The sequence below is a fragment of the Chionomys nivalis genome, chromosome 19 (assembly GCF_950005125.1).
Source record: "Chionomys nivalis chromosome 19, mChiNiv1.1, whole genome shotgun sequence".
Lineage (NCBI taxonomy): Eukaryota > Metazoa > Chordata > Mammalia > Rodentia > Cricetidae > Chionomys > Chionomys nivalis.
In genome coordinates, this window is record NC_080104.1 from 28,930,056 (window position 1) to 28,954,157 (window position 24,102).

The 24,102-nt window shown below is 44.1% G+C and overlaps 1 protein-coding gene across 3 annotated transcripts in view; it reads left to right on the forward strand.

Annotated features, from left to right (window-relative positions):
- Rab23 (RAB23, member RAS oncogene family) overlaps positions 1 to 23,333 on the forward strand; it is a 28,853-nt gene extending 5,520 nt beyond the window's left edge. For all 3 annotated transcript variants that reach the window (XM_057794659.1, XM_057794660.1, XM_057794661.1), the window contains exons 2-8: positions 2,097 to 2,193; positions 3,844 to 4,068; positions 6,639 to 6,724; positions 15,476 to 15,632; positions 17,379 to 17,461; positions 18,191 to 18,283; positions 20,069 to 23,333. In XM_057794659.1, coding sequence (XP_057650642.1) covers positions 3,914 to 4,068; positions 6,639 to 6,724; positions 15,476 to 15,632; positions 17,379 to 17,461; positions 18,191 to 18,283; positions 20,069 to 20,208 — 714 coding nt within the window. In that variant the 5' untranslated portion in view covers positions 2,097 to 2,193; positions 3,844 to 3,913 and the 3' untranslated portion in view covers positions 20,209 to 23,333. The remainder of the gene's footprint in view (positions 1 to 2,096; positions 2,194 to 3,843; positions 4,069 to 6,638; positions 6,725 to 15,475; positions 15,633 to 17,378; positions 17,462 to 18,190; positions 18,284 to 20,068) is intronic.
- Positions 23,334 to 24,102: the final 769 nt, after the last annotated feature.

A 24,102-nucleotide genomic window follows, 5' to 3' on the forward strand; every position in this document is an offset into this window, starting at 1 on the left:
TTGGCACAGACTGGGGTGATCTCTGCCCCCCCCCCCCCATCAGAAGCCGTCCTGGCTCCTCTTTCACTCCTGAAGGATTCCTTTGGGCCGTGGCTCTGTGTTGACAGATCATCTCTTTTAGTGCCCACAAAATCATGTGCTTTTTCTTTTGACCTTTACGGTTGATGTTATTTGATCTATCTGTAGGAGGTGTGGTGGTGCATGCCTGTAGTTCCTGACGCCTTCTTCCAGGAAGGCCACCCTTCCTAATTCCCTCAGAGGCAGGACAGGAGGCTTTGATGCTGGGGGTCTGTGCGTAAAAACATGCCCCTGCCTCTGAGCTAAATCTCCCACCCCTCCCTTGCTGTTTGATAAATACGAAACTCTTCGTCTGTCAGTGCTCTGAAGGTGTGTCTTCCGTTTGCAATATTCGGTCTGTTTTGGGTCTGGATTTTGTTAGCTCTGCCTTGTTTGGGATTCAGTTAACTTCTTTGAATTTGTGTTTTTTCTAAATCTGGAGTGTTTCGGTCTTTAGTTTTTCAGATGCCTCTCAGCCTCACCCTTTTGCTCCTTTCTTGTCATAACTCTGGTGACACCAGCGTTGAATTCTGTTTCTCAGGGTCTTTGAGGCTCTGTCTTTATTCACTTCAGTGTGCTGTGTTGTTCATATTGGATATTTTCTATTGCACGATCAAATTTACCCCTTTCTTTTGTTCTCCCGTTCTGCCGTTTGCTCTGTCTAGTGTTGTAGTTAGAATGTTCACGTGCAAACTCTTGATTCTTCCATGCATCGTTCTTGGCTAAGACTTGTCTTCCACTGAAACTGAGGGTGGAAAGGGATCCTCCGTGAGGAGGCACCCATGATGGCGCCTGCCAGGTTTACTGCTGGGGAAGAGGAGAGGCACTTTGTAGTACTGTTCCTTGTGTGGTCCCCACTAACACTGCACTGGATGGGAAGATGGCCTCTGAGGGATGGTGGAAGTTGACGCTTTCTGATAGGCCTCTGACATTCCTCCAGAAAAGATGTGATGGTGGTGAGAAGCGAGATGGGTCTCTAGTGATGCAGTGGTGGTTATGTGGGTGGAAAGGGACGACCTGCTTTCTTGCCTTGGAGAGGTAGGCTGTCCTTTGGTACACAGTGTCATCATGAGGGTGTTTTCTGTCTTGGCTTTTTGCTCAGCTGCCTCTTTCCTGGCCCTTTGGCTAAAGAGAGTTGCCTTTCATTGAGATTTTTTTGTTTGTTGGTTGGTTATTTGACTTCTTCATAATCTAGTTTGAGAAGTAAAAGATAAAAAGAACTCAAAGTACATTCACTGTTGTTTTGTTCCTTGTATCTGCAGCCTATAGCCAGTTGTCCTTTCTGTTTGTCAGAGGCCGATGTGCACTTTGTGTGATGTGCAGAGGTTTTAGTTACACTTGGACAATGGAACAAAAGTGTCTCTCAAGTGTCTGTATTATATTCCTTATTTGCTTGTATACATGTGTATTTGTGCACTTGTGAGTGCTTGTTCCGGTGTCTGTGTGCGTGCGTGGAGGCCAGATGAGGGCATCAGGTGCGCTTCTGCATCTTTCTCCACCTGTAATGTTGAGAGATCTCGTTCTGAACCTGAGACTTTTATTTTCTTGGCTAGGCTGTAAGTCAGCAAGCCCCAAAAATCCTTTTGTCTTCAATTTCCCTGTATCTGGGATTATAGCTATGTGAGAGACACCCAACTTTGTTACCCAGGGTTGGGATCTCAGGGTTGGTCCCATGGTTGTAAAGCATGCATCTTAACTGTTGAGCCATTTGTGTAACAGAATCTGAGAGACTGTGTGTGTGTGTGTGTGTGTGTGTGTGTGTGTGTGTGTGTGTGTGTGTTTTCAAGGCAGGGTTTTTCTGTGTAGCCCTGGCTGTCCTGGAACTCATTCTGTAGACTAAGCTGGCCTTGAACTCACAGAGATCCATCTACCTCTGCCTCCTGAATGCTGGGACTAAAGGTGTTCACTGCCACTGCCTGGATGAATATATATATTTAAAGGACAAAATTTAATTTTATATTTTAAAATTCAAGGTTTTTGTTGCTGGAATTTCGTTGTAGACTTTATCAATTTTTTTTCTTCTTTTTGGAACTTCATAGCTTCTAGGGTGAAGAATTGTGAGGTGGAGCACAGAAAGTTGATGTCCTAAAACCAAGCCAGTGTGCAGTACAGCTAGATGAACAAGGCCAGATCTTGGTAAGAATTGTAGTTTGTAGTGTTACTTTTGTTTTCTGAGATGCCATCCCACTGAGGCCTGGCCCGCCTCAGTCAACCTAATGAGGGCTGAGACAATGGCTTTGCTGCCCCTCCTGTTAGACTTGGCTGTGCTCTTGAGCATTCTGGATACCAAAGCTCCAGGGTCGTCAGAGGCTGCTAGGTGAAGTCTTGGTTTCATCCTAGAGCCCTGAAATCACATTTTCAGAGCACAGGATCCAAGCATCACCACCCTTTAAAGTCTTTCTCGGTTCTGGCATCAGCCACAGTCCAGAGGCACTAGCATAGGCTCCTGGTTCTAACATTTACTTGATTATAAACTTGAGTGGGGGAGCATATCCATCTGGGCTCTTCGAAAAGCAATGCCAAGATGGAATTAGCAGTGCAGGAGGCTTATGGGGGAAATTCCTGGGAAGGCTGAAGAGAAGCTCAGTATCTGGTTGACGCCTGCAAAGGAGGATTTGGAGGATGGAGCTCCAGCCTGCAGCTGCTCTGCTGGAGGCCCAGTGCAAAGAGGAACCCATACTGAGCACAGCTGGCCTCACTCTGGTTGTCCTGTCTCAGGGAAGTGTGGCCTTGAAAGGCATGGGCAGTGGTGGAACCAAAGGTGGCAGCGCAAGCATCTTTCTGGAAGGAAGCCTGAGATGTGCCCTCTGTGCCTCTTGGTTTTTCTTGTTTGTACTCTTCTGTTTTTGAGATGTTTTCACTGTAGAGCAGGCTGCCTTTAACCTGTGATGGTCTTCCTTCCGCTGCCTCCTGAGTGCTGGATTGCACCGCCATGCCCAGCTTGTGCTTCTCTTCCAAAGTAGATTCAAAGGCTACTGCTGTGAAGTTCTGACTATGTATGGCTAGATCTTCTCAGAAGTACTTCTAGAAGATTCTTAGGACCATGCTAGTTTTTTAACTACCTAGGGTGAGTCTGAAGCCTTAGATACATTCTTGCATTTCAGGGTCAGTCTGTGTAGTGATGGGTTTTCAGTTACAGGAGTCGATATATAATAGCCAAGTAGACATGGCGTTTTAAGAACTATAGGAATTGACTTTATATTTTTAATGTGAAGTATGCATATTCTATTACATTGGTTACCTGGTAAACTATAACTGGTCTCAAACCAAAGAATCTGTAGCATTAGATAATTTGTGTGGCACTCATTGTAATGTGAGCGCTGAAACAGTTAACCAAGAGCTTGGTGTGACACCTGACTGTACATCATTGCACAAAACGTTTCTTTGGGGTGGTTTCTTTAAAAGGTGCCTCTAAGGCTGAGAAGCGTTCTCAGGTTCTGTTTCTAATAATCCATTTGTTATTACACCCTGTGGGATTGTATCACATGAAATGAGTATTTGTATGTGTAACTCACACGTCGCTAAAGTTTTTACACGTATCCTTGGTCAACAACTTTTTGAGATGGATATTGTTGCCAGGAAACTGAGTGTTGAAGAGACTAAGTAATAAATTCAATTCTTCAACTTCAATGCCAAGTCTTTGTCTCTAAAAGGATTGTGCGGATAAGGTATCAGTCTTTACCTTTCTGAGGTTAACAGGAAAAGGGCGGATTGGGAGCCTCAGCCTTTGACAGATTATTACAATGTAAAGTGATTGTTTCCTGATAAAAATACTTTTACTTTAAGTTATAGGCTTGCAGAGACGATCTGATCACCTGGAATTAGAGCTGATCCAGAAACCACTTCTGTTTCAAAAATGTTGGAGGAAGATATGGAAGTAGCCATCAAGATGGTGGTCGTAGGGAATGGGGCAGTTGGAAAGTCCAGTATGATTCAGCGATATTGCAAAGGCATTTTTACAAAAGACTACAAGAAAACCATTGGTGTTGACTTTCTGGAGCGACAGATTCAGTATGTACTTGGCATTTTATCCTTTGGTTCTGATTTGTAGAGTGTCTAAGACTCCACTGGCATGAGAACCTGCTTTGCTGTCCAAGCCAGGCAGCAAGTGGCAGTGGCTCACGAAGCAGTTAGTGCTGTTGGGTTTGTTGGTGATGGTTTGCTTTGTTCAGTTTTTTAAACAAGGCCTTCTAATGCCCACACTGGCCTTGAACTCCTGATCCTCTTCCTTCTTCCTCCCAGGCACTTGGATTACACAGGCTCCAGCTACTGTGCCTGGCCCTTATTTTTGTTTCTGAGACAGGTGCTTCCTGTTGCAGCCCGCCTGCCCTCCAGCTGCTCAGCTCCTTCTTTGGCCTCCTGAGTGCTAAGATTTTAGGTGTCTGCCCACAGCGGGCCCGAGGTAGTTCTCACGGTTTTGTTTTGTTTGCTTAGTGTTTGTTTTATCATATGCTTTAATCTTTGGCTCTCATTTTCTTGCCATTTTCTCCTTTCCTCTAATGTTTTTCATTTTCCTCTTTACTCCTTCCCTTCTCCCTTCTGTATGTCTTATTAGTGACACCTTGGGATACAATAAACAAACCGACCCTTGACTGATTTCTCTGTGCCGTGTTGTTTAGAAGGAACATTTCAGCTGTCTTACAATTTTTCACTTGAGAGGCTCCTTTTGTTTAGATTGTCTCTTTCTTTAAATTTTATTTTTTTGAGTCAGGGTCTCAAGTAGGTGAGTGTGGCCTTGAACTTTCTCTGCAGCAGAGACTGGCCGTGAATCCTGATCCCCCAGCCTCCACTTTCTAAGTGTCCAAAATTACATTTGCTCACCACTACACCTGGTGTTTCCTTCAAAAAACTGCACAACACTAGACAGAAGTTAGAGATGCAATAATACACCTTTATCCTAAAGAAATAAAAGCAGCTGGGTTTAGGAGTATTCAATTTGCTCACAGAAGGAAGCCCTGTTTCAGGAAACCCAGCTGGACTCTAAAGAACCGGAGTGATGCTTTTTTCACCAACACTGAGACCCTCCAGGCTCCTTTGGGTTGTACTGACTCGCTGCCCACCTACTAACTGCAGCAGAGATAGTGGTCATCCTTGATTCTGTCTGCCTGGAATGCTTTTGTCCGTGTTTGCTGCCTTAAAACATACTTTTAAGAAGACTCGTTTTGTCTTGATGATATTTGTATTTTGTACTTGTACCTGAAATAAAAATTAATATTTTGGATATTAGTTGATTTTTTTATTATTCATAGGCTTTCGAAAAACTATTTCATTTTTAATTGTGTACTGGTGAGCGGGCATGTGCCCATGAATGCAGAGGCCTGCAGAGGCCAAAGACACCAGTCCCCTGGAGCGGGAGTTACAGGCAGTTGTGAGCCGCTGGACATGGGTCTTGGATTGCACTTAGGTGCTTTGTAAGGATAGTGTGTGCCTGGTTTTATGCACTGAGCCATTTCCTGCCCTTACTCATAGGCTCTTTGTTTGCAAATTCACCTCCTTGCTAAAAATTACTTGAAGCCACAGAGTCACTGCTTTTGTGGTCACTCACTGGATGGACGGGAGCTACAGAAACATGGGAGTTGTCCAGCATGTACTTTCCCAGCTGTGCCAGCCAAGGTGCTGCTTCTCGTTTTAGCCCGAATACAATCAACATGTCCTGCTTTGTTTGGTGGAGTGCATGTTTTCAGGCTCTCCTTTCACGCTGGTGATTTGGCTGTCACACATGGCCCCCAGCTATACTGCTGCAGCTCTGTGTGTTGCTTCTGAGTGCAAGAAGGCTATTGTGCCCTATGAGAAGAGTACCATGTTAGATCAGTGTTCATACAGGAGTTGCAGTGCTCGCTGTACTGCTGCTGGGCATGAGCTCTATTAATTACCATATAATAAGGTATCTTTAAGTAGAAACACATAAAACAAGGTTAGATGTTGATCAATTAATGAAAAAGAATGAGTAGTTCCTCTTTTGTCTTGAGATAATGTCTACTAACATAACACAAATTCAAGGTTATCTTGCCTCAGAATCCTGTGCTGGGATTGCAGGAATGCATCCGAGCTGGCGCTCAGGAACCTGACCTTGTATTGTCCCCAGAAATAGGATGGTCCTGTATTTGATAATTTAAAAGTTCCAATAACATTTGAAAGCAGAGGGCATAGCCTAGTGGAAAAGCATATGACTAGCGTTGAGTAGCATGCAAGGGGTTCTGGGTGTGATCTCCAGAGATAACCATAGCTCCTGAGGTGAGCATCAGCTACACGACAAAGTGAGGTCTGCCAAGCAGACTTCTTCCTTCCCCGTTCTCATCCCGTCGATAGGGCACCAAACCCCGTTAGGCTGGTGTAGTAAGAGGAGAAAATGATCTGACCCAAGGGTTCCCCTTTCCCAGTTCTTCTGGTCTTACAGCCACTATGGCAGACAGAGTAGTGTCTTCACTCTACCTTCAATACTGGGGAGCCTATTCAGAGTTATTTTGCTCTGACTTTCAGAGCGAAACGAACCACAGAGCTTTCAGACTTTTGGTTTGAAAAATAAAAATGTACATTAATCTTTTTCATCTCGTATGGACTAAATTCATCTCTTGTTTCAGAGTTAACGATGAAGATGTCAGACTGATGTTATGGGACACCGCAGGTCAGGAGGAATTTGATGCAATAACAAAGGCATACTATCGAGGTAAAATATGAAACTTACTCTTGGGTAGATGAAGGACCATGCTTTTTTGATGTCTTAGTTCGGGTTTCTGTTGCAGTGATGAACACCATGACTAAAAGTAATTTGGGGAGGAAACAGGTTGTTTCATCTTACAGTGCTTGGGTCATACTCTATCACAGAGGGAAGTCATGGTGGGAACTGAGGCAGAGTCCATGGAGGAATGCTGCTTCCTGGCCCACTTTCTTTTGCCGTCAGGATCACGTGCCCACAGTGGGCTGGGCTGTCTCACATCAGTCATTAAATAAGAAATGCCCTACAGACCAGTCTGAGGGAGGCATTTCCTCAGCTAAGATTCCCTCTTGCCAGATGTGTCTAGGTTTATTTCAGATTGACAGTACCAACCTGCACACTTTGTTTTTTATTTGATTCTCTTTAAGAATAAAATAGGTGGAGTATAGCCCTTTGTTACCTTGCTCACTTAGCATGCACTGAGCCGCGCTCAGTACCCAGAACCAGGAATAACAGCGCAGTAACGGGAGAGTGCTGACCAGCTGTGGTGACTACACCTGTCATCTCAGCACGAAGGAGGCAGAACCAGGGACAGAGCAGGAGGGTTATGGGAAGTTTGAGTCCAGCCTGGTCTATATTTCAGGTCATCCAGGGATATATAGAGAGACCTGTCTCAAAAAAAAAATGGTAATAGAGAATTTTCAAAATCTCTAGTTCAGTATCCTCTTAAAGGTCTTGTAAAGAAGCAAAGCTTTGTGCTATAGACAGATTGTCCCACCTTAAAGTCATAATATGCCGGGCCTATAGGCCATGGAGACAGGGTCAGCAGGGACTGGCCCATCAGCTCCTTTCATGGCTTCTTCCAGATAATGTTGACATCTGGCTTATTTCCATAATTGTATAAGACTCGGGTTTTACTTTTTTATTTTGTGCTGTTTTATTTTATTTTTTTGGTGCTGCCGGGGATTGGAGCCTAGGCATATACTGTTAGATTCTCCTGCCTCAGCTTCCTGGGTACTGAGATTACAGCACTAACCACTGGGCCTCTCTCTACTTAAGTAGTTTTAGGTAACCACAAATCATACTGTTTCTCTTTATTATGTTTATAAAATTTGCTCTTTGCCAGAACTAAAAAAAGACCACAATGTTGCTTACATTCTAAACATGATGTTTAAATTACTTTCTACTGTTTCCCTTGGCTAAAAAGGCTTTAAATAGCTTTGGTTTCTGTAAATATATCATTTTAACTTAAAATGTCCTTAAGTTTATAAATAGAATCCTGTTAAAGGCCCATCTTAATAATGTAACTAACTCGCCGGGCGGTGGTGGCGCACACCTTTAATCCCAGCACTCGGAAGGCAGAGGCAGGCGGATCTCTGTGAGTTCGAGGCCAGCCTGGTCTACAAAGGGAGTTCCAGGACAGGCTCCAAAGCTACAGAGAAACCCTGTCTCGAAAAACCAATAAAATAAAATAAAATAAATAATAATGTAACTAACTCTTCATCAGGTTCTGTTAAAATGGCAAGGAGGGTAGGAAATTGGTGGTTCTGCAGTTGTTTCAGCTTCTGTTGTAGATTCCACAGGCGAGCATTTGTCACAGGACAGACCCAATCAAGGAAGACACAGCAGCAGCAGCTGAGCTTACATCTGAGAAGTGCATTATTCAGCATCCCTCTGTGGTTTCTTGGGATTCCCTAAGATCGCTGAAAACAGAAAAACACTTTCAAACAAGGTGTATTAATTTGATTAATACGGCAGTCTGGAAGTAACATAGTCTTTAGCTGTTAAGATTTAAGATCATAGCTGGTGTGGTATATGCCTTTAATTCTAGCACCCAGGAGACAGAAGCAGGCCAATGTCTATGAGTTTGCGGGTTGTCCCCTTCTAGCTAAGAAAACAGTTCCTCGTTGCAGCTTGTGGATGTCGGTACTAGGCGGTGACAGTACAGAAACAGCCCTCACCCCAAAGTAAGCAGAGCTGGTTTATCCTGGAGCCACATACGAGTGAGCATGGCCCAGGAACACAGATTCGGGTTGGTCCTGTTGGGTTCTAATGTGCATTGGTTTCATGAAGTAACAAGAATAAGGAAAAGTGTAAATCATACTTTCCAGGTTTGTGGGAGAGAACATCAGGCAGGCAGGTTTACAAAGTGGGCGAGATACAGGCTAAGATGCTGACAGCAAGCATTCTTGAATTTGGGGCTAGTAGGAGCTAGGAATCTGTCCAAACATTCCCAGGGATTTACCTCATAGCCACAATGTTCGAGTATATACAGAGATGGCCAGTAAGTGGCATGGAAGGGCTGAAGAGAGCCAAGATGACTTGGCTCTGACTTGCAGCCTTCCACCCTCTCCATGTCGTTGAAGATCAGCAAGTCTGCCTTGGTAGTCACGGCTCTTTTTTCTAGAATCATGACCACAGTCCCCTCTTTGTGCACATGGCAAGGGTCAAATATTTTATTAAATATTGAAGGTCTCCCATCACTAGGATGCTCATTCCTAGCATCTCATCTAGATGAGGCAAAGAAGCAATCTTTAAGAGAAAGGAATGCCCAGGCATGGTGGCACAGCTTTTAGTCATAGCAGCCTGGAGCAGAAGCAGGAGATCCCTGTGAGTTCAAGGCCAGTGTGGTCTACATAGTGAGTTCCAGGACGGCCAGGGCTAGGTAGAGAGACCCTGTCTCAAAAAAAGAAAAAAGAGAAAGAGAAAGGTATGCCAGGTAAAGTCATTAAGGAAGAAACTCCTGGATCATAGCAAATCTATTAACCTTATTATCTGAGCTGCCTTTTTTTTTTTTTTTTTTTTTGGTCCTCTGTTTCTGACATAATATTACATATGTTATATAATAGGAATACTGTGTACTATATTACATGTGATATGTAATAGGAATACTGTAATTATCAGTTGGGCTTCATGAAGTGAAGGTAGCAAGGTGAGGAAAGACCCTAACAAACCAAAAAAATCCTTTGTATGTGTCATCACACCCCTCAGTTAGACTAATTATATATTTCCCCTTTGTCTGCAGTCATGGATACTTCATGGAACACTTGAAATAGTTCATTATCTTTTAATTCCAATCTTCCATCCAGTTTGGCTCTGTAGCTTACCCCATGTGGAGTAGCTAGCTCTAACTTTAGAAGAGACTGGTGTTTAGTATCTAAGCTGTTGTAACTCTTATTTGTGGATAATAGCCTGGTTTGTCCTGTTATCTTACTAATGAACCAGATTCTAATCTGAGGAAGTCACATTACAGAAGACATGAGATAACAACACAGCCTTTTTAATTTCTTCTTAGCAGAATTGTCCTTCCCTCACGTACTAATATTTCTGATGTGGGCAGGAACAAGAAGGCACACCTGTGAGAGAGGCTTTGCGTGCATAACAGCGTCTTCGTTCTCATTTTACACAGAGGGAGATGGGCTCCAGGAGGGATCATTTTGTAGTAGTGTCTCTCTGTTTCCTGTTGGCAGAATGTGGGCTGTAGTTAATACTTTTCTAATCCTAGCTAACTGTATGTGAAGTTTCATTTAATCAGGGAACATGGGCTTTTACAGTGCATTGTACTAAATCACAAACTCCATCTGTTGTTTTAACCTCAGCATTAAGAAGGTCAGAAGTAGAGTGGTCATCATGACCTGGCTGGAGTCTTCCCTCTGTGTGGTTGCATATAGTGAAGCTGTTTTTGCAGCTCTTCCAGCCTGCATTTTCTTTGTTGTTTGTTTTAGAAGGTCCTGAGATTTTAATAGTGGGTAACTGGGCAAATGGCTGGGATCTACTAATTGAGATTTGTTGACTGTTTTCAATAGGCTGGCCAGAGGAAGTTGGAAATAGTTCTGTAACATGTCATGTGCGTTGCTACAATCTGTATAAACATTAGCTGTTTTGTTTTCTGGTAAATGGCATGCTCTGATTAAGACAATGAGTTTAGCAGTTTGAGCAATGAGCAGCTGAGGCAATGAGTACTCTCAGTATGTCAAGAATGGAAGTAATTAAATATCCTGGCAGAAAATGTCCTTGTTCATCTCATAAATAAAATAATTCTGCATTTCCAGCAGTTGTTTTCAGTGTGTGTATCAGTTATTTGAGTAGCCCTGTTTCTCCGTCTAGTTCATCTGATAAGAGGAGCAAGGAGAGGATTCAGAGAGATGCAGTGCACCAGGAAACATCTGGGGATGCGAGCACGAGATTGTCATAAGAACCTGAACAATTAAGGGCTGGAAAGGAGGCTCAGCAGTTACAGCATCCACATCAGACTCAAAGCCATCAGTAACTCCAGTCACAAGGATCTGACACACAATTCTGCCTCCAAGGGCACCAGCATCCATATCGTGCACATGCATACATGCATACACATAAATACACGCGAGCATGCAGAAATACACAGAAAAATAAATCTTAAACATTTTTAGGCAACTCCCTGAGTAATGTGACTTTAGCAGAAGTTTTGTGTGATGGGCATCTGCATGGTGCAGGAGAGGAAAAGGGACCTCCTCAGCTGCTGTCACGGAGCCGCAGTGGCAGAGGATGGCCTCAGACAGGGCAGTGTGTCCAGCTACCTGGTCCTGTTGCTGCCTAGCTTACCAAGGGGCTGTAGTTTTCCCGTTAGTTTCTCATGAATGAAAGGGGAAAGAGGTTTATAGTTGAGGTACCCTAATTCAGGGCTCGGTAGGTATCAGTTGCTGCCTTTTCCTTCAGGTCTAGCTGTATGGTGTCTGGTTGTTCCTTCTTAAGTTTACACAGAGTTGAACAATTAATAAGTAGTTAGTCCTAGGAATCTTCTTAATTGTTTGGGCTTTGTTTTGTTTTGCTTTTGTTTTAGGGGTAAGAAAATTCTTACAATAGCAGAAGTACAGCTCAAGAGGTATAAGAAATCACTGTGTAACCAGGTGTTTATCTTCCTGTTAGCAAAACTACGTCTTATATTTGGCCCTTTATGACCCTTCTTAGCTAGTCACTGTAACAAAAGCACATCTCTGGGAGTTACTTTGTGGGGAAGAACACGGCCAGGTCGTTGACTGAGTCAGAGTAAATTCAAGAAAACATTGTAAATCAGATTTAAGAATTTGGGAAAAGTGTGTGGGACATCAAGTGTCACATCACGGTGTGCATATAATGCTGAATCTCCCACATGAAGGCAAACAAATATTGACGGTTTGACTCTCGGGGAAACTACAGAAGACACTGCAAAGATCTGGAATTGAAAAACAGGCTGCTCTTGGAGGCGGGTTAGATAACAAAGTGTGTGGACCAGGCTCCACTGGCTGGTGAGCGATGGCTTGACTCATTTATGGCTTGGAGCTCATGCACAAAGCCGGGCTTCCTTATTGGTACCAGTTCTTCTATGGAGGGTTTGGTTCCCATTAGGGCTTCTTTCCTCAAAGGGCATCATTTATATTAGGTCTGCTTTTACTTATCTTAGCCTAATGGGTGGGGCTTATCCCTACAGGCAGCTGATCTTATTCATCCTGTGTCTTTTGAGGATTTTGCCCACAATTCCTATGGTTCTTCTGAATGAAGGCTGTCAGTTTCCTTTCGTAGGGATCTTCTGACTCTTTCATAGGTGGTGTGGAGACATTAGAGGTTTTCTGTATCCTCTCGGTTTAAAATCATCTCTCCATTTTGGGAGAAGGAATTAGTCATGCCCTAACAGTGGACAGGGACACAATAGCCAGCAGAAAAGTTGATCCCCTGCTGTTTCTCCAATTGAGAATTTGCAGGGTTTGTCTTAAGGCAACTATGGAGAGTTTAGAAACTCCTGCCATTTGACCTTAGTTACTGTGAGGGGGAAGTTTTAAACATGTGGGATTGAAAGCAGATGGTGCGATCCTAGAAAGAAGTAGACGACTAGGGGTGGGGTCACAGGTGGAGGGGCTTCAGTAGCTTGAACACAGAAACTACCACTGTAGGAAAGGTGGGGCCAGTCCCTTTAAAGAACCTTGTAGGGCTGCCCCAGGAAGCCGAAGGATTTGCCAGGTCATCTTGGGAATGCCCTAAGAAACCAAGGCCTCACAGAAACAAGAAAGCACAAATATAAACATACATCCCTTGAGGCACCTGCTTGAGGTTTTGGGAAACTGGTGATGTGCACAGACCAGACCTGCAGCTGTCCCACAGGGAGGGGGCACAGGTAGGGAGGGGCTCTGCCTGAGCCAGTGTCCACCAATTGCTCAGTTACTCCCAGGCCATGTCAGCTGCTGCTCAACATTACATCTTCCTATCCTCCGACACCCCTTTGGCCTCTGCCCACCTATCACAGCTGGAGGAAGGCTGTGTTTTCTTGGCTCTTTATTTCTCAAATAATATTGAACTCCTTCTCTCTCTTCTGGGCTTACAGGACACAGCAGAAGTAGGAGTGGAGGTACTGCTCCACCCCGTCCCGGCACATTGTCTTCAGCTTTTGGAGTCCTCAGGCAGAACTAGATCTCTGACCACATGGTAGAAAGGATGTCAGGATGAGCGGGTATGAACACAGTTGGGAAAGAAAGACAAGAGCACGGATGCGGGCTTCCTGAAGAGTCTTGCTCCACTGCCTTTATAAAAGCGGCATCTGTTCTTGGGAGGCTTAGCTGCTGTCTTCATGGAGGAACCCACAAGATCACAGGGTGGCTCTTGTGAGTCACAGAGATGCAGGAAATGGGGTTAGTCTTTTCTGAGGTTCCAGAAAATACCCCCTACAGATGTGAGGTCTTACCAAAAGAGGGCATAGGCTCGGGCCTTACTTTGTTGCTGTTGTAGCATTCTTAGTTGGGGACACTGCATAAGGAAACAATTTCTGTGTCGTCGTCCTTGGGGTGCATGTGCTGGAGGTTAGTTCCCTGCTGGAGAGGCTTCGCTGCACTCCTGAGAGGGGCTCCTTTCCTGTTTCTCTGCTCTGCCTCAAGCATCTGCTGCCGTTTTTATTTTTATCTTATAGTTCCAAGGTTTTTAGTTTTAAGAGTCTATAATCTTATATACCCAGAAGCACCCCATTTCCTTAGATTTAAATGTCCATTGGTTGGATATAAAATTTTAGGTTTAAAGGTAACAGTCTCATGGTATATTCTTAACTGATTAGTGTTTTATTTGTAGTTTTAGTGCGTATTACAATTCAAGCAAATTACATTGCTCAGTGACTATAGTAATGTGACTGTCACTTCACTTCTCTGTAGGTCCAGGCCTCAGGGCTTGCTGATAGCGGGTGGTTATTGGGTTCTCACCATCTGTAAGAGGAACACACAGCTGCCTTTTCTTCATCCTGTTCCTCACTGTGCGCTCCAGTGGAGACAGTTACTGCTGGGTCTTACCATGTCCTGGTAGCTCAAGAGGGCCTTGAATCTTAGAAGGAAACTCACGAGGGGACCTGGAAGGAGTGAAATAAAACATGCGGTTCCAGAAAATTCTCTTGAGCCTGTTGTATGATTTTGTAAGCAAGGGCAGAGCGGAGCCACTGCACAGCAGCTGATTTTATATAGTCAGCAAGGTGGGGCTTTGGCAGTTCCGGGCTGTTAGGATTAACTGGGAGCTAGACTCCCTGCCCAAGGCAGGTGACTGCCGGGGTGAGTAAGGCCATCCCGGTAAGCACAGAGATCCTGAGCTATGCTGACTTTAGGCCAGTAGCAATCCTTTCACTTACCCTGTCACAGTCCTTTTTAGGACTTTGTCACCAGCATTGCTGGTAGGGAGTGGGGAGAGGAGCACTTGGGACCTGACATCTTTATCACCGGCTTTGTCACCAGAGTGTAGGAATCAAGGAGAGTCACTGCTTTTTCCAGGAGGCTGCTGTTTGTTCATTTACTTATTTATTTACTGTTTTGAGAGAGGGTCTCATTTTGTAGACCAGGCTGGCCTAGAACTTGCAGTGTTCATGCTTATGCTTTCTAGTGCTGGGCCTGAAGGTGTGTGCCATCACACCCACTCTGTTTGCAATCTTAGATGGCATTAGCTTAACGTGACAGTTGATAGCCACAATTCTGTCAGAAGGACCGTGAGGCCACATGGTGTGAGTGTGTGCGCTCAGGACATGGCTTATATTTATTTTGGAACACCTGACACAGCTAGAGCCATTGAAGAGGAGGGAGAATTGAGAAAATGCCTCCATGAGATCGGGCTATAGGTAAGCTAGTAGGGCATTTTCTTAGTGATTGATGGGGAGGAACCACCCACTGTGAGTGGCACCATCCCTGGGCTGGTGATCCTGGATTCTTTAAGAAAGTAGGCTAAGAAAGCCAGTAAGCAGCACCCCTCCATGGTCTCTGCATCAGCCCCTGCCCCCAGGTTCCTGCCCTCACTACTTTTGATAATGAACTGTGAGTGAAATTAACTTCTTTCCTTCCCAAGTTTATTTTGGCCACGGTGTTTCATCACAGCAGTAGTAAGCCTAACTAAGACAGTCACTGATATTCTGACTAAAATAATATAATTTTGAAGAAAGTAAACAAATTGAATAAGTCATTTGCTTTCTTGGAGTTTTCTGAGATCTGTGTTATAAGCAGGTGACAAATCTCACCACGAAGCTCTCAGCAGAGCATGTCATTCCTGCTTAGCCTGTTGCCCTTGCTGCCTCTCAGGGGAATTAAGCCATGCTTTGTGATGTTTTAGCTGTGCCGTGTTCAGTTCGAGTTTGGCACTTGGCTGTTCATTCTTCATAACAGCCTGTGCTTTTTAATTAGAAACTCCGCTGGAGTCTAAGCAGACTATTGAAGTGGGAGTTCAGTCTTGGTCTGTAGGAAAACCTACAGGGCTGCTTTGATGACCTGGTGACAGTTTCCTTTTGTGGTCTTACAGGGGCCCAGGCTTGTGTGCTTGTGTTTTCCACCACAGACAGGGAATCTTTTGAGGCGATTTCCAGCTGGAGAGAAAAAGTAGTAGCGGAAGTTGGAGATTTGCCAACTGTGCTTGTCCAAAACAAGATTGATCTGCTGGACGACTCTTGTATCAAAAAGTAAGACGACTTATAATTCTTGTCCCCTCCCACTGCTCTTTCTGTTCTCTGCGTGTGTCCCCAGTCCTCTTGCTTAAATCTGTTAAAAATATTTCTCATACTGACTTGTCCTGAAATTCTTTCTGTGGTGGAAGTAAAAACCTGCGGCCTCGCCTGAAAAGAACTCCACAGGTTGCTACAGGTGCCAGTAGGTGGGCTCGTGCGGCAGCTTCGTACGTGGTACACACCTAGATTCCAGCACTGTGGAGGCTGAGGCAGGTGCAGCCTGCATAGGAAGGCCCCGTCGACATAAAACTAAAACTAAAAAGTGGGCAAGGAAGAGAGAAGAGCATCTCTAGATCTCCAGGTGTCTAGTGTTTATGGTAGATAGATGTTCTGTGCTGAAGGCTCTAGAGAAGATAAGTGCCCTCAGATGTAGACAATGTTATTTGAACCAGGGTCTCTCCATAAACATGGAAGCCACTTCTGGCCTTTTTGAAAAAAAACAAAATAAAACAAACAAAATAAAACAAAGACTAGTAGTTAGCAAGCACCAGTGATTCTCCGGTCTTTGTTCCCAACAGTTGTAGAATTTCAGGTGAATATGAGCCCGTACCCAGCTGTTTCTGGTCCTCATGGTTGTGTATCAAGTCATCTCTTTTAGCCGTGGAGCCATTCTTCATTCCCTCAAATATTTTAGTTAGTTATCCAGATAATTTTTACCTATACATACCCGTTCTTCATTATTAATAATATTTGATAGCTTTTAAACACTTTTGCTTTATTTTTACTTTTTCTCTCTCCTTCTCTTCTTGCTTTGCTTTTGGAGAGTGTGTGTCACTCTGTGACCTAGGCTGGTGTAAGGTCGTTCTCTATGCAGGTGGGCCCAGCCTTTACATGCTGGGCTGTCTCAGGTCCTGCACACCTGGTGGAGGGCCACTCTGAGGCGGCTCTCTTACTTGGGGGCAGCCATTTCCTGGAGGGCACTGTAGTGACTTTGGTGACCTCTCAGAAGTGTTTTACAGGACATAGGCCAACCGTGGTTACAGGGTGGGGAGAGCCACACATGGAATGCATGGCAGGAGTCTGGGCGACAGCGAGTCATTGTGGAGCAGGGTGGCTACAATCCCGACAGATCTACAAACAAAAGAGCCCTCATGAGACTAAAATTCATTCTTACTGATGTGACCATTAATGTGCTCGCTTTAGCTTTTGGCAATGAGAGTAAAACAGGCAACTTAGAGTGTAATAAATTCAAGTAGTGTTAAAGATAAATAATCTTTTTAAAATGGTCTCATTTAAATAAAAATGGCTTCTAGTTCTTGTAACAGAGGATGGCTTTGAACTCTTGACTGGTCTGTCTATCTATGAAATGTGTAATTCACAGCCTGTGACATTATGCCAGCACTCTACCAATTGAGCTATGCCTCCGGCCTCCAGATTGAGATGTTCTCTGAAGAAAAGTAATGAATAATTGCTTTGTGACTTTGTAGAAATGCATTTTGTTAAGTTAGGGGAAATGGTTGGTGTTTGTCCCACATGGCAGTAAAGACGGAAGTCCTGCTCAAGCATTGAGACTCAGCGCTTCATGCATTGTAGTTAGGGGGGAGCCGTGCCAGGCTTCTTCAGAAGGGAGTCTGCACCCCTCCACCCCTCCCTGCCTCCACGCTCCAGTGTTACTCATCAGATACACTGAAAACTTCAGAAGCCCCTCTCAGCGGACACCTTCACTGGTTGGTTGGTTTCTTTGTTTCCATTGATGTGCAGTGAGGAAGCCGAGGCCCTGGCCAAAAGGCTGAAGCTGAGATTCTACAGGACGTCTGTGAAGGAAGACCTCAATGTGAACGAAGGTGAAGTGCATCCTTAACAGCATATTGCAGCAAGAAGTTTGTGGGGGTTTTAAATGCTGTCTCTGTCATGCTTAGACTTTGGATTTCAAAGCAATTTAAGAAGAAAATTTTCTTCTTGTTGCATTGTTAATTTTGGAGGTATTCTGTTCCAGGGTCTGTGATTATTCCCTGTCTCATAAAACCAAACCAAAGAAAGTAAGATTAAAGAAAATTTTGAGATTTTTCTCATTCTGGATTTTTCATTTTAGATTGCAGCTGGATTATTGTTTGTGTCTTTATTCTGCATAGTTTTCTTCAGCCAAAAAAAGTGGATATTTCTTTGAGAACTGAACTTATTTAAGTGGGGCATGGTGGGTGCCTGTTGTCCTAGCGCTGAGAAAGTCAAAGCAGGAATTCCAGGCCAGCCTGAGCCTTGTTTCAAAAAAAAAAAAAGCAGAAAGGAATGAGTCCAGTTATTAGTTGGACCATTCATCATGATCCAAGGTTTTCAAATGGCAGAGCCAGTGTGTACACTTGTACACGCTTCCAGCTCTTCACTGGACACACTTTGCATTTACTGGTGTTATCACTATACTTTTCAGATATTGCTCAAATAATTTTTAAAAGTTGAATTTTGAACTAAATTGTATGCTTCTAATGTAATTTTAAATTTATATAGTAAGCATAAATGTTGCAATATGAAGATTGATTTACTTGCATAGTCATACTATATATCTGTGTTTATTCTAGTTTTTAAATATTTGGCTGAGAAACATCTACAAAAACTCAAACAGCAAATAACTGAAGAGCCAGAGCAGACACACTCAAGTAGTAACAAAATCGGTAAGTGCTTGGAAATTTCAGCACTTATTCTGTTTGTTGTGTTGTGTTCTGTTTACCTTTTCTATGTGTAATGTGCTCATTTCTTTAAGGAAGTCTGAGTTGAAACTATTCAGATGAAATTGTTCTATTTCATCTATTCACTGTCTTGTTAAAAGAGTTTTGCCACTGCTGAGTTTCACACAGCAGACAACAGACACGTGAGTACTTCTGAGAAGACCGTGCTTACACGGACAGGCTCCACAGCTCCTCTTGTGAGTCTGTTGTGCTCTCCTACCCCCCCCCCCCCCCCGCTGCTTGTTACTGGTCTTTTCTGTTGGATGTTAGACACTAGCAAAAGCTTGGCCATTCCTAAGACTGTTGTTCACATCTTTTCACAGTAACTGACCTTGGATCTCGGCTTGCATAGAGATGAGAGCCGTGCTTGGTACTCCAGGCTTCTGTGTCCTCTGTTGAGCACCTTGTATCCTCTTGTATCCTCCCTCCTTCCATGCACATCAATCCTCACAGAGACCTTTACTGGCTTCTGGCTTCTTTTCTCTTACTAGAATTGGTTCTTCCTGTGTTTGTGTTGGGGGCGGGGCTTGTTCTCTTGCCCCACCGTTCTGTAAGCATTCACTTTCTTTTTTTTTTTTGCTTTTTCGAGACAGGGTTTCTCTGTGTTTTTTTGGAGCCTGTCCTGGAACTAGCTCTTGTAGACCAGGCTGGTCTCGAACTCACAGAGATCCGCCTGCCTCTGCCTCCCAAGTGCTGGGATTAAAGGCGTGCGCCACCACCGCCCGGCTAGCATCCAATTTCTTGACTCCCAAAGAGTTCTTTCCTGAGCATGCCCAGTGCTCTCTTTTGCTTCTTCCTATTCTATGGGAAATGATCCCTCCCATCTAATGTCAGGATGCATTCATTCTTCAGGGACTGTGTAGGAAGCTCTCACTGGCCCAGGCCTTTCCTCCCGCAGAACGAAATCTAAGGCTGGATTTGTAGGCTTGTCCCACCCTTTGACATTGGTACTCAGCATCCACAGAGTCTGTGCTTGAGAACCGTGCAGTTGACGTACAGAAATTATTCCCATATCTTAAATAAGTTTAAGGATAAGCCAAGGCTTTGTGTTGGGCTCTGTGCACTGCTGTCTTAGCCTCAGTGGCTTGCGAACACACTTTCACCTTTTTACACAGTTCTTCCTGCCTTAGGAAGTGGTACAGTTGGCCCTTCCTTTGAGCCATGCATGCGGGTCTGTGTGGACTCGCTGGTGTCGAACAGTTTGCCTTGCTTGGGCCTGGTGAAAGGAAGGGTCCTCATCTCCAGAAACCAAAACCAAAACGATGTGTTGTCCTGAAGTTTTACTGTGTGTTGTATATCGCCTATTAGACTGCAGCTTCTCGTGGACAGGAACTACCTGGTCTTGGGTTCTGTCTCCTTGTGATATCCATGCCCAGAGTTTCGTGTGAATTGATACTCAGCAGTTCATAAGTTCAAGGTTCCCTTTGGGGCAGAGCACATTTCAAATCGGAAATATGATAGCTTTCTCTGTCGTTCACTTGTCGCTTTGCCTGTAGGCCAATTTGCTTATGGTATTTTAGCCTCAGGATGCAGAGGGAGTGGAGACCGGCAGCGGCAGTGCAGCACAGACTCAGTACAGCTGGGCTGCTTGCTTAACGTTTCTGTGCTAGTGTAACAAAAAATGAAAACAACTGCAGGTACTTGATTATCTGATTTTACTAATGAATAATATGTGTATGACAGATGACTTTGAGGTGTATCAGTTTTTCTGTTTTTCCCTAATCTATACAGGTGTCTTCAACACGTCCATTGGAAGTCACTTGGGGCAGAATTCAAGTACCCTTAACGGTGGAGACGTCATCAATCTTAGACCTAACAAACAAAGGACCAAGAAAACCAGAAATCCTTTTAGCAGCTGTAGTATACCCTAAATTGCTTCAGGGAGAAGAGCAGAATTGCATTTGCAGTTCACTAAGGAACGCACCCGGTGGCGTCACGGCGTTAGAGTCTTAGCGGACGGACCTTGCACCTCGCTCTGAAAGCTGACATTGTAATGTTGCCCTGCAGTGCTTCTCAGAACGTAGATCGAGACCTCTACTGGAAAGTTACCGCCTTGTGGACTCATTCTAGTTTTTGACATTAGACGAAGCTTATCCTGTTTTTGAAGGGACACGTAGGACATGTCAAAACAGATTTTGCTGAATTTTAAAATGCTGAAAACAAAGTTGAAAACGACTAAATCTGTTGGTAACAGTTTCCCTCACTGCCCAAGGGGAGGCAGCAAGCATTGCTTCCTTGGAACTGGTTGTCTAGTTTCCTGTTCATTCTGAATGCGTAAAGAAAGTACTGAAGGGAAAACTCGGGTGCCTGTCAGCCTGCACTCGTGTGTGTTGTCAGTGGAACATCTGTTACGGGTTGTGGGAGTGTGCATGCAGACATCTGGCTCCAGCAAACGAGGTCTGTGCCCTGGGAAAGGCTGTAGATCCTAAGCAGTTCACGCACACCACCATTTATACATTGTGTATCTTTCTGGTCTCACACGAGAACTTCAAGACATATTTTACAAAACACACTTGGACTTAAATGTGCCGTGTGCCAAAACAGCCCCCTAATTTTTACAGTGCTGTATAGAATTTGTATTTGTGGCATCCTTTAAAGGCGGTGAAGGGAATGTAAACATCTGAATGCCAGGGCCTCTCCTGAGTGAGAGTTCCGCAGAGTCCTCTCCGTGGCCACAGTAAGATGGTGAGCTCATGCTGTGACAGGGTCAGCCACATCCCCAGGTCCACAGCAGCCAGCGCCACCCAGAAGATCCCGGGAAGTGTGCAAATTAGTTCTTTGGCTGCTGACTGAGACCCCCCCTCAACTCTGAACTTTGAAGATGAAGGGAACCATTTTTTCAGAATGTACAAAGGTAGTCTGGTCCTGAGCCAGGTTATGGATTTTTCGAAGCCTTGCAACTCTAAAGCATCCTTCTGTTTACAAACCTTGTATAACATTTTAAGATTATTGCTTAAAATTTTCTGTGGCCTTTGGTTTCCATGGCACCTTATTGAGAGATGTTGGCACAGGAGTGTCTACAAAGAAACGACCAAGTGTGTAGATGGTGACTGTAGACTTGGAAGTTGGGACACGCCTGCCAAAGAGATAATCTCATGAGTTCTTTTAAAAACTGATTATTCTTTATTAGTGGTTTTGTCTATAAAGCGTTAGTAGCTCCTTTCCACACCCTGGTTCTCACAGGACTTAAAGTATAAAAAAGCGATTTTCTTGAAAAATGTGCTATGATGTCATTTTCTATTATTTTTACAAAAATATGTCCAGAATATATAAATATTTGATGCATTTCCCTTGTTTTTTTTCTCCTCCCCCCTTTTTTAAATTTCCCCCCATTTTACCGCCCTCCTCCCGCCTGGATCAATGTTGAGCATAGTAGAGTGTTTTTGTTCTGTGGTCGAGACTGAAGCTTGCCTTTCACATTAAACCCATCTGCCGTCATCCGTCAGCGAGTAGTAAAGATGTTTATTTTGTGTCTCAGTTGTTAGCACTCCCATTGCTGGCGGTGGGAGAAGAATGGCGGGACCCTGGTTCCTCACCACCTACCTAGGTCCCCCGCTGTGAGTGTGGTTTTTTCTCTCTTCAAATACAGTCTTCGGTTTTTGCACAGAGTGTATTTGGTGACAAATAGCCTTGTTATTTTTAATTGGCAGGGTTGAATTGGGAGAATTCCTGAGAGAGCACTGTAAGCTGTGCTCCTAGGCACGAATGTGTGGTGAGGGGTGTGTGGTACTTCTCTATGACATAGACCCAGACTGATGGTGGCTGCTGTTTCCTCATATTTGTAACAGAATTTTATGTGCTTTATCTTTTTTTAATGGAAGTCTTTGTAACACATTTGAATTTTTACTTTGCATTGCTGTATTTTTATAGACTGTCTAAAATCAGCCACAAGTAATATTAATTTATCCATGTATTCAATTCTGAAGCCTTCAGAGGTCACATTGTCCCCTTGTGTGACTGTAACTTCTAAGAGCTTTATACGAAATTCTGGTGAAGCCCTGCGGTGACACAAAGAGAGCCCTGTCCATTTGTGCCCCGGTTTACGTTTTTTCATCGTCACCAGTGTTTAGTGTCAGGCACATAGCTGTGGAATAATTGCCATATCTAAGAGTTCCTCAGGTTCTTTCTTCCAGTCTCTGCCATGAATTAAATAGTACATAAAGCAGCCCTATATGGCAGTACAAAAAACACAGGTTGAACTCTTCCTTTTTATCCACTCGAAGTGGCAGCAGCACATTCTCAAATGCAAGCTAACACTACCACAGTGAGGAGACGTGGCCCTTCCCTGCAGAGTGAAGTTAGGTGTTGCTTCCCACCTGTGAGGCGGTGCTCATAACTCAGGAGTGTGGGCCCCCACTGTGCTTGACACTGGGGACTGGAGTCTAGTCAGAAGATTTAGGATGAGGGGTGGCCTATGTCTTAGACCCTGAAGTGTGCTCTTGTAATCTGAGGTGTTGTTAACCTTTGGAGTGAGGCTGGGAACACCTCGATAGAGCATCTCTCGCCGAGTGGCTGCAGAAGCCTACAGGGTGAGTGTTCCCTCTGCTGCAGCCATGCAGTGCCTGGGTGGCTTTGTTCACCTTAACAGTTACATGAACATCTTGTTACTCTTAAGGGTTTCACATATGAAACTTAAGAAAGCTATTGTACAAATGGAGTTATCTGCATACAGGTAAATAAACCACAGTGGGGTCTGAACTACCCCGGCACCAGGCTCCAGACGGCGGCTGCCACTGCTCCTTTCCTGCTGGCTCCTGGAATACTAAAGGAGGAGGTTCATAAGTGGTATTTTCAAAATAAAATCTTTGGATCAAAGGAAAAACTTAATCCCTTCTATATTTTTGTTACTAATAAATAATGCTTTTGTAAATCTGACTGGGAAAAATACTTGTATGCATTCATATTGAGTGGTACTTTTGCCTTTGGGATTAATTTTAAAATGTACTACTTGATTACAGTCTCAACGAAGATGAATTCCAAAACCAAAACAATAAAACATTTCGAAACTAGAAATTGGTGTGGTATGTGTGATGTGGACCACCAGTGTGGGGTGGGTCACAAAGGACCTGGGTGAGGTGGCAGTGCAGGCCCACCCTTGGCCACGTGGGTGAGTTCACCCCAGCAAGAGCTTTATGACACCATTCATAATAAATAAAAGAAGGAGTAAATAGGCAGGTTGACTTCTTTAAATAGCAAAATAACTCACACGTATTTCTCACTTAGCTACTTTGTGCACTAATAAGCTCACCCTCTGGGAGTTCTGGGATTAAAGACGTGCACACTACCTTCTGGCTACTACCGGTCTTTTAAAGGTATTTTCATGTTTTGAGGCATTTGGCCCCTAACACCTTTACCCCATCTTCGGGTGTAAAATAACTGAAGTTTAGTTCACTGTGTCAGACAACCCACTCAGCCACTCACGTAGGCCAGATCTAAACCATAAATGCTGCCGCCACCCTGCTGCGCCCCCTGCTGGTCAAGACGTGGAGTGGGCTGTTCACCATTCTCTGCAGAACTGCCTGCTCAGTCCATCTCACCTCATTTCCTTATACAATCGAGTGAGCATATGCAAGCAGAGGACAGCTAAGTTTAAGCTCAGCCGTCTTCCAAATGTGCAGTTGTTTTGACCTCATTTTGTGTCTTTAATAGCTGTGCTGCCCAGCTTTCAAAATAGAATCATCATATAGATGGCCTTTAGATATATAGAATATCAATCAGTTCTCAGGATCGGTCACTTGAAAAAGGCAAATATTTGGTATTCAAAT